This window comes from Acomys russatus, chromosome 16 (genome assembly GCF_903995435.1).
Source record: "Acomys russatus chromosome 16, mAcoRus1.1, whole genome shotgun sequence".
NCBI lineage: Eukaryota > Metazoa > Chordata > Mammalia > Rodentia > Muridae > Acomys > Acomys russatus.
In genome coordinates, this window is record NC_067152.1 from 22054157 (window position 1) to 22068568 (window position 14412).

Here is a 14412-nt window from a genome sequence, read left to right on the forward strand (position 1 = left end):
TTTCTGTTTGTAGCCTTAGCTGTCTTGAACTCGCTTTTATAGACTACGCTGGCCTTAAACTCACTGAGATCCACCTGCCTCTGCCTCACCTTTTTTTCACCTCACCTTTTTCCAAAATGCCCTCCTTCACCACCCAGTTACTTCCGCCATCCAAGTGCACGCCTAACTCCTTTGCGATCCAGTCTGTACTCTGCTTCAAGCAATCGCCTTTGGGGGGGGGGGGGGGGCGTAGGCACGTGCATTTATTACCAAAGAACTACAACCCCCGAAAGGCTTTGCGGCAACATCCCATCCGTTACCACCAAACAGAGACAGGTTTCCTGACCGAGCCCGATGTTGCATAATCTTTTGGGAATTGTAGTTGACCTCAGAAAAGTCACAAGAGCCCGAGGACGACTGCAAACCACGTTTCCCAGAATGCGTTTCTCTCGGCTCCACCAATTGAAGGGATTAATCTTGAAGAGGGCGGGGGAAAAGGGAGGAGCTGCCTAGCGCATGCGCAGTATGCGAGGCTGGGGAATTCATGTGGAGGTCAGAGTGAAAGCAGGTGAGCGTGGTAGGGGCAGAGCAGGCCCCTCTGTTTCTATGTCCTTGCAGCCTTCCTTTGCATTCCTATGTACAGTGAGGGCATGGGATGCTTGCGTGGGTCCGCCTAGTGGAGAAGGGGGAAAGGCTGAGTCCAGAACGAGCTGGGAGTTGTGCAAGGGGAGGGGACATGATGAGGAAAAATCCAGAAGCTAGTAGATATAGACAGGACTGTCTTACTGTCAGAGACGGAGGGTAAATATGTGTCGGGGGACACGGGCTAGACTCGCAGTTGAAGTCTGAGAAAGAGGAGGGAGGAATTGAAGAGTGCACCGAGGGCGACGCAGGGGCGGGGCATTAAAAAGTTCAAGGCTGAGAGGTTTCTGGTCAGTCGGCTACGTGCTCCTACCCACCCCGCCTCAGCCCCACCTCCAGGGCTTCGGCGCTTGGCCTCACTGCACCCCTGCCAGCGCCCGCTTTCCTATTAACAGGTATGGGGAGGAGTTCTGCAGTGCCTTCTAGAATTCCATCTCCTCATTCTAACCCCGGTTCTACTAACTTAATAGCGTAACCTCCCGTGCATCTCACCAGTCATAACTTTCATGAAGTAACTGAAGCTTAAACAGAACCGTTGGGGACGACTTAACTTACGTGCCAACAGGAATTATCTTTTTTGTTGTTGCATCGCCCCTCTGTCTTGGGGCCTATTTGTCTAGGAAACAGGAGTGTGATTTTCCTGTGCTGCTAACTTCTTCGTGGGTACAAAGCGTGGTTCCTACAATGAGCCAAGTGTCCCAGACTCTTTCATTCGAGTGGTTCTAAAGAAAACCACCTGCGGGCTGGAGAAGTGGCTCGGTGGTTAAGAGCACTGGCTGCTCTTCCAGAGGTCCTGAGTTCAATTCCCAGCAACCACATGGTGGCTCACAACCATCTATAAATGTGATCTGTTGCCCTCTTCTGGCCTGCAGGTGTACATGCAGGCAGAGCACTCATATATATTGAATAAATAAAATCTTAAAAGAAAAAAAGAAAAACCACCTGCAAAAGAGTGTTACTACGAGGTGCCCAGTGAGTGAGTCAGAACTCCCAAGGAGTATTCTAGGTGTGTGAGAAGTGAACACTGCCCGGAGAGGGCTTTCTCTGAGAAGCTGGTGTCAGGTTGTTTTATTTTTTACCCCTCGTTAAGGTGTGAGTGGATGCAACAGAAGGCGTCATGGCTGCCAAGGTGTTTGAGTCCATCGGAAAGTTCGGCCTGGCTTTAGCAGTTGCAGGAGGCGTGGTGAACTCTGCCTTGTATAACGGTGAGACCCCTCGAGCAGGGTGGTGCTTTCTGAATGATGCCTGTTGTTTGTTATCAGAGGCCCCTGTCTTCACTTAGGCAGTGGTTCTCGGCCTTCCTACTGCTTTGACAGTTTCTCATGCTGTGGTGACCCCCATCCATATAGTTATTTTCATTGCTGCTTCATAACTCTAGTTTTGCTACTGTTGTGAATTGTAATGTGAATATCTGGGATTTCCAACGGTCTTTGGCACCCCTATAATAGGGCGTTTGGGCCCCCCCCTCCTCTTTTCCTACCAAGGGGTCATGACCCACAGATTGAGAGCCACGACTTAGAACTTCTGTTCAGCAGGAGCCCTCCTGTTTGCTTGCTGTTTGGATGTTTCTAGTGCTTTAGCCATTTGAAGTGCTGCTGTATTTCCCAGATGCCTCTACTGAGTGGCAGGATTTCGTTGGTTTTCTTCTGCCTGTGCATGCAGTAACTTGCAAAGTCTCTAGAGCAGTTTGAGAGACAAGGTCCTGAGAAAGGTTTTGCTCAGCTAGTTGCAGAGAAAATAATTTTTGAGATACATTGCTGGGCATTTAAGAGTACCACGGGGCCTAAACTGCATTTTCTTTGACTGTATTATATGGCCTTATGGGCAAGTCCCTTCTTTTAGTCTTGAGCTTTCTCATTGGTCAAACAATGCGACTGAACTATTTTATCCTCTTAAGATTCCCTCCAACGGGGGGGCTGGAGATCTGGCTCAGAGGTTAAGAGCATGGCCTGTTCTTCCAAAGGCCCTGAGTTCAAGTCCCAGCAACCACATGGTGGCTCATAACCATCTATGATGAGATCCAGTGCCCTCTTCTGGCCTGTAGGAGTACATGCATACAGAATACTGTATACACTGTATACATAATAAATAAATAAATCTGAAAAAAAAATTCCCTCCAACTTTGATATTTTTTCAAAACAGTATCAGATTTGATACCAACTCCCTGTATGGTTTTTGTTTTGTGTGGGTTTTTTTTTTATGTTGTTTTGTTTTTGAGACAGAATCTTACCATGTAGCTCTTGACTGGCCTGGAACTCAGAGAGCTACTTGCCTCTGCTGGAATTAAAGGTGTACACCTCTATACCTAGCACAAATGCAATAGCTTTAAGCAACTCAGAGCCACATCCAGCTGTTTAAGACAGCATCTCCAGTAGCCCAGGATGGCTTTGAATGATTTTCTGATGAGTATTATTTTCAGAGTGAACGGTTTTTAGACCAATTCTAAGTTCAAATAGGAAACGAGCTACTTCAGCCAGGTCTGGTGGGGTCAGACTGTAGTCCCAGCACTCATAAGGCTACGGTATGAGAGTCTTGAGTTCCAGGCCCACCTGGGTTACATAGCGAGACCCTGTCTGAAAAAGTCAGAGGAGAGGGAGGGAGGGGGGGGAGGAGAGAGAGGGGAGAGGGAGAGATCTGCTTGGCTTGTGAGACACACCTTGGTGCCATAGCTCGTGTGACTTCATCTGTACAACTAGACAATATCTTTACCTTTCTGAGTCCACCACAGGACATCTCTGCATCCCCTCCAAATGGTGGAGAAACAGCTAATAGAGAGATGCTGGGCAAGCTGGCCATAGTGATGTACGCCTTTAGCCCCAATACTCGGGAGGTGGAGGCAGGAGATCTCTGAGGGTTTTTGTTTTTTTAAGAGAGAAAAGGTTTATTATGGCCTACGGTTCAAGGGAACGCCATCCGTCCTGACAGAGGAGTCTCAGTAACGAGCAGAAAGGGCATGAAGCCGTAGCAGGAGGCCAGGCTGCGTCCATAGTTAGGAATGGAGAGGGAACAAGAGATCTCTGAGTTTAAGTCCAGCTTGATCTACATAGTAAAAACCTATCTTGAAAAACAAAACAAAATAACAAAGCTGGGCTTGGTGATGCTGGCCTATAATCCCAGCACTTGGAGAGGCAGAGTCAGGTGGCTCTCTCTAAATTTGAAGCCAGCCTGGTCTACAAAACGAGTCCAGGACAGCCAAGGCTACACAGAGAAACCCTGTTTGCAAAAGCAAAAATAAAACAAGCCAGGTAGTGGTGAAGGCCGCTAAACCCAGTGCTCGTGAAACGGAGGCTCCAGGCCAGCCTGGTCTATGGAACAAGTTCCAGGACAGCCAGAGTTACATAGTAAGAACCTATCTTACAAAACAGAGAGAGAGATGCTGGGCAGAGAGATACCCTCTCATACTCGCAGTGCTGGCCAGGGAGGGGCGAGACTGAGTTCCAGGTTTGTCTGCACTATATCCTGAGATCCTGTCACAAAACAAAACAAAGCAATGGAAACATCTATAGCTTAGGCTTCTGGGAGCTTCGGGTTTAAATTGGAGCCAGTGTATACATGCCATCTGGGGAAGATCTCTTGAGTTATAGAACTCTTGGGAGGTGATTCCTGGAATGGTGCTGGTTGGTGGGGGTTGGGGTCGGGTGGTTGATCAGAGAGATTCAGTGGCCGGTTCTTTAAAGGAGAAAGTGAGCTAAGGAGCAGCCCTTTACTGAAGTCCCTAGGGCGACTTACAGCGCAGAAGGAGGAAACCTAATAAATGAGAGGAAAGGGCAGGGGTCTAACTAAACTCCACAAATATTTAAAAATAAAATAAAATAAATAAAAATGTAAAAAGGCCAGTGAGGTGGCTTAGCCTGTAAAAGCATGCACTGCACAAGTCTGGTGACCTGCATTCTGTCCTGGGAGCCTATGCAAAAAGAGAAGAAACAAACAGGCTCCAATGTCTTCTGACATCCACACATGCATAACAGCCTGCACGTGGCCCCTTCCCAATCACAGGGTATTAGTTCTGAAAATTAAAGGATTGACAAGCCTGACAACCTAAGTTTAATTCCCAGAACCCACTTGGTGGGAGGAGAGAACTGACTCCTGCAGTTGACCTCTGACCTCCACATGAGCATGAAGGCACACACACACACATGCACATATAGACACTCTGAAATTAGGAGTTTTTACAAATTTTAAAGTAAAGAAAAAGGCAAGGGTCTTGCAAAGATAGAGGACTCTCTGTGCTAAAGGGCGACAGGGTTTTTCTGACCTCTCTCATTATTGTTCCTTCCTAGTGGATGCTGGGCACAGAGCTGTCATCTTCGACCGATTCCGAGGAGTACAGGACATTGTGGTAGGAGAAGGGACTCACTTTCTCATCCCTTGGGTACAGAAACCAATTATCTTTGACTGCCGCTCTCGACCACGGAATGTACCAGTCATCACTGGCAGCAAAGGTGAGTCTCGCCTGTGGCTGTAGAAAAGATGTGTGCAGGTGAACTGTGCTGTTGTGTTCATTCTAGAAGCATCTAGGATACTGCTGGGCAGCAGTGGTGGCGCACGCCTTTAATCCCATCACTTGGGAGGCAGAGGCAGGCGGATCTCTGTGAGTTCGAGGCCAACCTGGTCTACAGAGCGAGTTCCAGGACTACACAGTAACCCTGTCTCAAAAAACCAGAGAGAGAATATGAATTTCTAGCATGGGAATGGGCTGGAGTCCTCCAGGGCTTTGGAGGAAGGTACACCAAGTATAAAGACTCAATATAGGAAAGTGCTGTCGTGTGTGTCTGGAGATGTAACTCAGTTGGTGGGTGTTGTGATGCACGCCTGTGGTCCCAGCACTGGGGAGGCAGAGCAGGAGGATCAGAAGTTCAGGGTCATCTTTGACTACATAGGGAACTTGAGACTAGCCTCTTATAGATATGAGTCCCCATTTCAGGAAAAAATGGAAGGAAAAGAAGTGTTATAGTAAAGCCCATTACTCACTCCGCTTGCTGAGTTCAGTCCCGAGGTCCAGTGTGATAGTAGGAAGGAACTGAATCCTGCAAGTTGTCCTTCGACCTCTACACACACATACTGCGTAATATGCAAATGCATATGTTTTAAAGGTTAATTAAAAATATAAAATTATTTCAGGCTGATGAGTAGCTCCTGGCACCAAGCCTGCATTTGCTCTCCAAAAACCACATTGTGGAAGCAGAGAACCGAGTCCTGCAAGCTGTCTTCTGACCTCCACATGTGTACTGTGATACACACAAACACGCACGCACGCAAGCACGCATGCACATAAAGTATGTAAATAAAAATTATAATTTAAAAATGTTTAAAGAACTCACAGTGTGAGCCGGGCGTGGTGGCGCACGACTTTAATCCTAGCACTTGGGAGGCAGAGGCAGGCGGATCTCTGTGAGTTCAAGGCCAGCCTGGTCTACAGAGCAAGTTCAGGACAGTCAAGGCTACACAGAGAAACCCTGTCTCAAAAAACAAACAAACAAAAGAAGAACTCATAGTGTGGCTGCTCTAGAGGGCTGTGTATGGATTTGTAGACTGAAATACATATTTCAGGTAAACACAGGCAGCAGGATACATCCAGAAACAAATATATAAAGGGTTAACCTAAGAGTTTCGTGTTGGGGGCTGGAGGCATGACTCAGTGGTTAAGAGCACTATTGCTCTTGCGGAGAACCTGGGTTTAGTTCCCAGCACCCACATGGCGGCACAGCTGTCCATAGCCCCAGTTGGAGAGGATCCAGCAAGCACACATGTGGTGCTCCTGCTTACACGTAGATAAAGCATCCGTATACATAAAGTAAAATAAGTCTTAGGGGGAGAAGCTACACACTGTTCTAACTTGGAGGAGATCTAAGTGTGTCTTCTGCCGTGGCTGACCCTTCCCATCAGTGCTTGTTCCCCAGAGTGACTGTCCAAACCGCTCTTTGGCCGTTCGTCCGCCCTTGTGGCTGACAGCTTTCCCTTTGCCTCGCTTTCCATGGCCTCTGCTCCAGCGGGGCAGACCTCAAACTGCTCTCTCTCTCAGGCGGGGCCACACAGCCCTGTGCGTGAGATACTCCACTGGCTTTCTAGTTAGAGCCTGAAGTGGCCAGCCCTTACCGTTCCCCTCCCCAAGCGAGTGCAGGCAGCAAAGGGAACTGTGGGAAGGAGAGGGGTCCCGTGGGCTTGGTGTGCTGCAGCCATCGATGATGTTTGCTCCTTGTGCCGTGCCAAACTTGGTACTGGGTTGAAGGCTGGAGTACAGGGATGACCAAAAAGAGTCATCGGGAGGACAGCTGTGGGAACAAGCCGCTGTAACAGCTCTCAAGGAGGAGATGGCCAAGAGCGTGTGGAGCACAGAGATGTTCCCGGTCTCCCTGGCACGGACCTCTTGTTGGGAGAATCTGAGGAGGGGGCGGGGATAGGAAGTCTTCCTGCTGCTCCTTGCAGTGTTCTGGGACTGGCTTGCCTGCTGCAAAGAGGAAATCAAAGGTGGGCGAGGCATAATGGAGAAGACTGAGGCTGGATTTAAAATCCTGCTTCCAGGGGTTGGAGATTTAGCTCAGTGGTAGAGTGCTTGCAGGCCCTGGGTTCAATCCTCAGCTCTGGGGAGAAAAAAAGACAAAATAAAAATACTGCTTCCAAACCTGCCTTGGGGCTTCCCTTCTGTGTTGTCTCACAGTTGTGCTAAATTGTGTTTGTACCTGAACTTTGGGACCTAGCCTGGGGCGCAGTGGTACACACCTTTAATCCCAGCACTCAGGAGGCAGAGGTGAGAGGATCTCTGTGAGTTTGAGGCCAGCCTGGTCTACAAAGCGAGTCCAGGCCAGCTAAGGCTACACAGAGAGACCCTGTTCATGAAATTTCCCACCTCTCAGTGGCTGGGTCAGGACTTCAACTCATGGGTGGCTCTTGGCTGGTGGTGCTGGTGACTTAGGCTCTGCACAGGCCCGAATCATCAGGGAGTAGGTGGAGCTGACTGTCTCCCCGCATGCATGTGGGTACTGAGCCTGCCATTGGCTTAGCTGCCTGTATTTAGACTATCAGAACGCCTTGCACATCAGTGTCGGATCAGGGTCGTGGGGCGATCTGCCACCTTCTCTCAGATAGCAGGAAGCGGCCCTGGATGGATCTAATAACTACCATTAGTCTATGCGTGCGAAGGTGTTGTCTCCGCTGGTTTCTCCTCTGGTTTCCCCCACCTTCTCGGTTTTTCCCCATTCTCACAGACTGATACACTCATTTTGGTTAAGGCTTCACCGGGCTGCCTCATTAGTAACCAGCAGGTGGCCAGTCCCAGTAACCCAGGCCTGATTCCTGACTTGAGCACACCCACCAGCCCTTGCAGCCCTTGGAAAGGCTCACTCTGGAATTCTTTTTTTTTTTTTTAAGATTTATTTATTACATATGCAATGTTGTGTCTGCATGTACAACTGCAGGCCAGAAAAGGGCACCAAATCTCATTATAGATTGTTGTGAGCCACCATGTGGTTGCTGGGAATTGGACTCAGGACCTCTGGAAGAGCAGACAGTGCTCTTAACCTCTGAGCCATTCTCCAGCCCCCAGCTAGAATTCTTAGCATTAGCTTATGTGTTGCGGTTTCAAACGCTCTCTAGTCACCCAGTGTGAACTGCTCTCATCAGAGGGCATTCAGGGTGTACTGAAAAGCCAGTGCACCCCCATACTGTCATAGGTTCCTGCTTCTGTGGTATTGAGTGCTCTGCTGGGTTCTGCCGAGGAATCAGCATAGCCGCCTCCTTCCTCTAGGGTCTAACTGAAATTCAGTAGGTGGCTGGTAGTGGACTTACAGTAGAAGGGTCATAGGAAAGCCTGCCTGTGGTTTTCGTGCTTAACTCCCGTGTATTCCCCACCCGCAGACCTGCAGAATGTCAACATCACACTACGCATCCTCTTCCGGCCGGTGGCCAGCCAGCTTCCTCGTATCTACACCAGCATCGGCGAGGACTACGATGAACGGGTGCTGCCTTCTATCACCACAGAGATCCTCAAGTCGGTGGTGGTGAGTGAACAGGACCCTCAAGCCCAAAGCGCAGCCCTAGAGGTGGCCAGGTGGCAAGGGGCACGTGGCCGCGTCCCAGCCCTCCTTCCTCAGTAACCTGCTGGCTTTCCGCCTGTCCCTTTTCCAGGCTCGCTTTGACGCTGGAGAATTGATTACCCAGCGAGAGCTGGTCTCCAGGCAGGTGAGCGATGACCTCACAGAGAGAGCGGCGACATTTGGGCTCATCCTGGATGACGTGTCCCTGGTAAGATCCGTGGGGAGGCTGAGGGAAAGCAGCTGCTTTTCTTGCTTTAGTGACTAGCTTTTGTTTCTGGGCACATGTGGGTTACGTCCTAGATCCACTTAACTGGATCTGGGCCTTGAAAATGTTGTAAAAACTTCCTAGTGCCTGAAGCCATCTTCGCCTTGGGTCTGTTTTTGATTGAGCATTTTTTACATCCCATCTGCCACACACATTTTTCTAATAACCTCTGGTTGCCCCATAGTCCCTAACCACTGGACTACTTCCAAAGCTCCCTGGAAAGTGGTTCCTGTTGGCTTTGTCAGCCTAGGGAGAGGTGGACAGTCTTCCCCTCCTGAGTAGGTCCAGCTCGGCTCAAGGACTCCAGAGCACCAAAGGGCCAAGCTTAGTGACGGGAGTCCTGGGAACCCCTGGTGAAAGGTGATGGAGGACAAGCGACTGTTTCCCCAGGCCTGGTGTGCAGGGACAGGCGACGCCCCTGAGCTGTAAGCTAGCCTCTTGAGTCTTTATATTCTCCATATTAATGTGACCCTGTGTGTTGTAACTTAAACGGAAGGCAGTACAGGCAGCATAGCGTTTCTGACTGTTTCCAGGGTCTCCGGGAAGTCGGGTAGCAAGGCAGCGTGTTTCCTGTTCTCTCTGTGGCCGGCCTGGGAAAGGCTGAGCTTTCCCTCAGCATCTGTGCAGCTGTTCAAACAGCCATTCTGTGAGCAACCTCTGCTCCCCCTCCAGGCATAGCCTCTTTCCTCTCTCTCTCCTCGGGGAAGGGCTCCCTCTCCTGGCAGCATGCCAGGCTGCAGCCTTTGGCTCTGCAGAGGGCCTTACCCCAGGCTCTTCCACTGTTAACACAAGCACCTTGGCTGTGAGAATGCATGGAGTAAAAGCCTAAGAGAAACTTGGCATCCTTCTAGACTCTGACCACATACTCCATCCTGGGGAAATGTGGGCTGACCACAAGAAACCATAGCTAAGAGGTGTGAGAAGAAAATTAGATTTCCTGGGGAATTTGCTGCCCTCAGCTGGCCCTGAAAGAAATTTTATTCTTTAATGACACATTTAGCTTTTCAATTCTTAGGATTGTATTTCCATATCCAGCCTTTGAACGAGAGTCTGGGATCGGCAGAGTAGAACAGCTGCGGTAGAGACTTCGCTGGGCATACTGGCCCATGCCTGTAATCTCGGCCCTGTCTTGCTGTGAGTTCCAGCCCACCTGGGCCACAGAGTAAGGCTGTCTCAGCAAAGAACAGAAACAAACTGAAAGACTTGGGCGAGTAAAACGGTAGGAGTTGTGGGGCCAAGATTTTCTCCACTAAACCTTAGGGTCGCTTAGGTTGGAGGCTGAAGGGGGAAGTGAGGCAGATTGCATTTGAACCTGAACTAATAATGCCTTTCTTCACTTGGCCCTCTCAGGTTTTTTCCCCCTAGATTTATTTATTTATTTATTTATTTTGCTCATATGTTTATGTTTTGTCTGCATGTATGCAAGTGTGCCATGTGCAGCCTTAGATGCCCTGTAACTGGAGCTACAGATGGTTGTGAGTCACCATGTGGGTGCTGAGAATCAAGCCTGGGTCCTCTGCAAGAACAGCAAGTGTCCTAACCACTGAGCCATCTCCAGCCCCTGTGCCTTCTTTCTCAATAAAGTGTTGAGTGCTGTGACTTGCTCTAAGCTAGGCCTTGGGCGCTCTGAGATCTGTCCCCTTTTCTGTACTATCTTTAGAGAGCAGCCCCTTTAGCCAGACAGTCCCAGCTACTATGTGCTTAGGGAAGATCTCGCCCTGACCAATGGCTTTACCTGCCTTTCTTTTAAAACCTTTACCAGAGCTACTTGTGTGTTGGGGATGCCATGATTTGCACGCCGCCTTCTCTGTCTTCCTGTCTAGGGGTGGAAGTGCCGTGAGAAGGAAGCAGCCTGGTTAATCCATAAGCAGAGAGCATGAGGCGCTTGCATTCCTGGGAACTAGCTGTATCCCCTGCTCTCAGGGGCTCAGTTTTCCATCTGCCTCCCCCCACCCAAGTCTTGGAACAGGGCATCAAAAGATCTTGGAAGAGCAATAGTCAGTGGTGGGGGTCCTGGGACCCATCAGTCTCCTAGGGAGGTGATGGATTGGGTAGATCCCTTCTAGTGTCCGCGGGCCCCATCAAAAGCCCCAGGTGCCATTTTCCTCCTGGGGGCGACCACAGTGTGGGTGTCAGAATTCTGTGTAAGCAGTGTGAGCAGCTGAGAATACAGAAGTGCGAACAGGGAAGTCAAGACAGAAGGGCATCTCCCTGTGCCTCCAGCTGCTACGAGAGCCGTTCCTGGCCTCTTTCTTCCAGTGGCCGGGCGGCCTCCCCGCGATGCTGTCTAAGCAATTACTGCCTCAGCTGGGCTCACTTTTTCCCCACAGACACATCTGACCTTCGGGAAGGAGTTCACAGAAGCAGTGGAAGCCAAACAGGTGGCTCAGCAGGAAGCGGAGAGGGCCAGATTTGTGGTGGAAAAGGTGAGCGTTCAACCAGATGGCAGGAGCTGCCTTTCCCTTCTCCTGTGCTCGGCTTCCCCATCTGCTGGGTGGCCTAGAAACAACTGGTCATCTGTCATCTGTCTGCGATAACCAGAAGAGGGTCGAGGGAACCTTACTCCTGTGATCAGTTCCAGAGTCTTTGGGAGCTGTCACGAGGTTTCGCTCCTAAATCACTGACGGGTCACTCATTTCCTACTCACCTAAGATCAAAAGCCCTCTCCTACACATAAAAATGTTGCTCCTGGAGTGTCTTCAGCTTCACCGAAGAGTTATTTTTATGCCATGGTTACATAGTGAAACTGACAGCGAAAAAGATCAAATATGCCAGATGTGCTATTTTTTTCCCCTGCTGCTGAATCCATCCAGATGTTTCAGAGAGTGATGGAACACAATGTATTTGTGTAGCACCCTGTTCTTCCTCGTGTATGTAAAGGCTGTTTGCTGTCTGCCAGGCCCCATTGCTAGATTTTTCTAGTCTAAAGATGTTCAATTCTTAAATCTAGAAGGAAAGGGATTTAGCTGTAAAGGGCATAAGCCCTTCCTTCTGTGTGTGCTGTGGCTCCAGGGCCTGTGGCAGGTCTAGCACTGCCTGGGGATGTTGGGTGCATAATAAACATCTATGAAAACATGTAATGTTTCAAATTGGGTGCTGGTTAAAGATGTAGCTTGGTGACAGAACACTTACCTAGCGTGTACTGGGTGCTGAATTCTGTCCAGCGCCACAGTGTAGGCTGGGAGGGAAGACCATATTGGGGCCAGAGTCTTAAAGCCACTCTCTTCCCACACTCTGAAAACCAAATGCCCTGATAGATGCATCCTGTAGGTAGTGGTAGGCTGAGCCAAGGGCATCTTAGGGTACATGTTGAGGAGTCAGGGTTTTCCACAGGTAACTTCAAGGACAGTCATAGGCACATGTTGCTCTAGGTAGCCATTTGGGCTCTTAATTTGGTGGTGGTTTTGGTTTTTTTGGTTTGCTTGTTTTGTTTTGTAGTGCTAGGGTTCAAACCCTAGATGTGCTATCACTGAGCTACACCTAGCCCAACTCTGCTAGGGTTTTCGTGGGCACTGTTTGTTTGTAGCCCGGATTGACCTAACATGTCCTATGTAAACCAGGCTGGCCCCAAACTTGCAGTGATCCTCCTGTCTCCCACTTCAGCGCTAAGATTGCAATTGTTAGCCACTGCACCCAGGTGTCCTGGCTTTAATGGAAGTCATTTTGACTTAGCATCGGAAGGAAAGATGGGCCTAAGGATTGATCTGATTCCAGCTTTCTGTGGCTTTCAATCAGAGTACAAGTGGCCACGTCTGCACAGCCAAGAGAAGCATGTCTTACAATGACACGTGGGCATGAACGGGGAGAGGAGGCTGAGGTGGACAGTACTGACGCCGTTGTAAGGGAAGGATGCTCCCAGAGTGCCTTGAGGGCCCTGTGAGGGTGCCTAGCTCCGTCCTGGTTAGGCCACAGCCTGATGTGCAATGCTTTGATGTAATCCCAGCCTCTCCACCTCCTCTCCTATAGGCTGAGCAGCAGAAGAAGGCAGCCATTATCTCTGCTGAGGGCGACTCCAAGGCAGCTGAGCTGATCGCCAACTCGCTAGCCACAGCCGGTGATGGCCTGATTGAGCTGCGAAAGCTGGAAGCGGCTGAGGACATTGCATACCAGCTCTCCCGCTCGCGCAATATCACCTACCTGCCAGCCGGGCAGTCCGTGCTCCTGCAGCTTCCCCAGTGAGGCCTCCCCTGCTTCGACTCCTCAAGCCAACCAGGCCACAACCTCGAGCGTTCTGAATGGCGCCTACTTTCTGCCCCACCCCAGAAATCACTGTGAAATTTCATGATTGGCTTAAAGTGAAGGAAATAAAAGTAAAATCACTTCAGATCTTTAATTATAAAACGAAACTTTTATTGTTCACGGTTTTTTTTGTTTTTGTTTTTGTTTTTAACCTACTTTCATATCCAAAATTGCCAAGTGCCTATGCAGACTGGCTCTGACTGAGCTTTTAGGAGCCTGCTGGCCTCTTCCACCCTAGGCACTGGCAGCTGGCAGAAGAAAGGCAGGGCAGTGTGTGTGATGGATGGGGAGCACAGCTGGCAGCCTGAGTAGACCCTATAGCCTCCATCTTGTCGTTTATTGAAGATTTAAAGACAATGGCATGGTTGAACCAAAAAGGCAAGCTCTCAGTTTTTTCAGCCATTTGGACCTGCGCAAATGCAGCTGGGGAGGGCCAGAGGAAGTGGTCCATCTTAACTTTTAAGGCCCATTCCCTCTTAACTGACCAGCGGAAGCAGGTGTGCGTGAACAGAGCATGGAGTGAAGAATCGGCCCATCAAGGTGGGTGGGCCTGATTTTGCTGCCCCCACCAGAGTCCTAAAACAGGGATGGACTTGGATAGTTCAAGAGGCCTGGACTAAGATGTGAGTCCTGTTGAAGACTTCCTCTACACCCCCACCTTGGTCCTCTTAAATACCCAATGGGATTCCAACTTGAAGGATTGCATCCTGCCGGGGGGAGAGGGGGGACCCCCAGCACACCTGGTAAGGACACGTGCATCTGCCTTCCCGCTCCCTCTCAGAGTTTGCCCTTCCTTCCCAAGGGCTGCGGGCCAGTGCTCTGAAGGAAGCAATCAAGGGAAGAAAGCACAGTGTAAGCTGCTGTCAATAAATGACACTCAGACTTTCCAGCTGCCTTCAGGGTTTGTTTGCAATCTGTGGGAGCCAGAGGATCAGAACAGAGCGTCCCGGCAGTTGTATGCGTATTTGTATCACCGGATAGGGGAGGAATAGCCAGCAAGGCAGAATAGCAGAAAGCACGCCTAGCAATGTGCGCTGGATCCTACCCCATCCTGAAGTGAACCTTGGTACCAAACCCTGGGTGAGTTTGTCGTGAAATGAGTTCTTAAGAGGTGAGGCAGGGGAAGAGGTTTCTTTCCTTCTGTGTTTGAGTACCACTACCAACAGGGTTGCTCTGCTCACCAAGCCTGGTCAGTGCTCCCCTGCTAGGATGTATGCAGTTAGTATCAGATGTTCACACCCAGGCCCTTCCTGG

At 49.9% G+C, this 14412-nt stretch overlaps 1 protein-coding gene across 1 annotated transcript; it reads left to right on the forward strand.

The window, feature by feature from the left end:
- The first annotated feature begins 476 nt into the window (after nt 1–476).
- Phb1 (prohibitin 1) lies at nt 477–13245 on the forward strand. Its single transcript, XM_051158371.1, has 7 exons — nt 477–547; nt 1712–1826; nt 4902–5063; nt 8476–8618; nt 8746–8862; nt 11250–11345; nt 12886–13245. Exons 2-7 carry the CDS (start codon nt 1739–1741, stop codon nt 13096–13098), a joined length of 819 nt encoding a protein of 272 aa, XP_051014328.1. The 5' UTR covers nt 477–547; nt 1712–1738; the 3' UTR covers nt 13099–13245.
- The last annotated feature ends 1167 nt before the right edge of the window (nt 13246–14412 follow it).

Excerpts from the sequence above, each read along its gene's own strand:
- Phb1 (XM_051158371.1), top strand. The coding sequence starts at position 1,739 with ATGGCTGCCAAGGTGTTTGAGTCCATCGGAAAGTTCGGCCTGGCTTTA. Across the intron at positions 1,827-4,901 it reads GAACTCTGCCTTGTATAACG|TGGATGCTGGGCACAGAGCT; the intron begins GTGAGACCCCTC and ends GTTCCTTCCTAG. Across the intron at positions 5,064-8,475 it reads AGTCATCACTGGCAGCAAAG|ACCTGCAGAATGTCAACATC; the intron begins GTGAGTCTCGCC and ends CCCCACCCGCAG.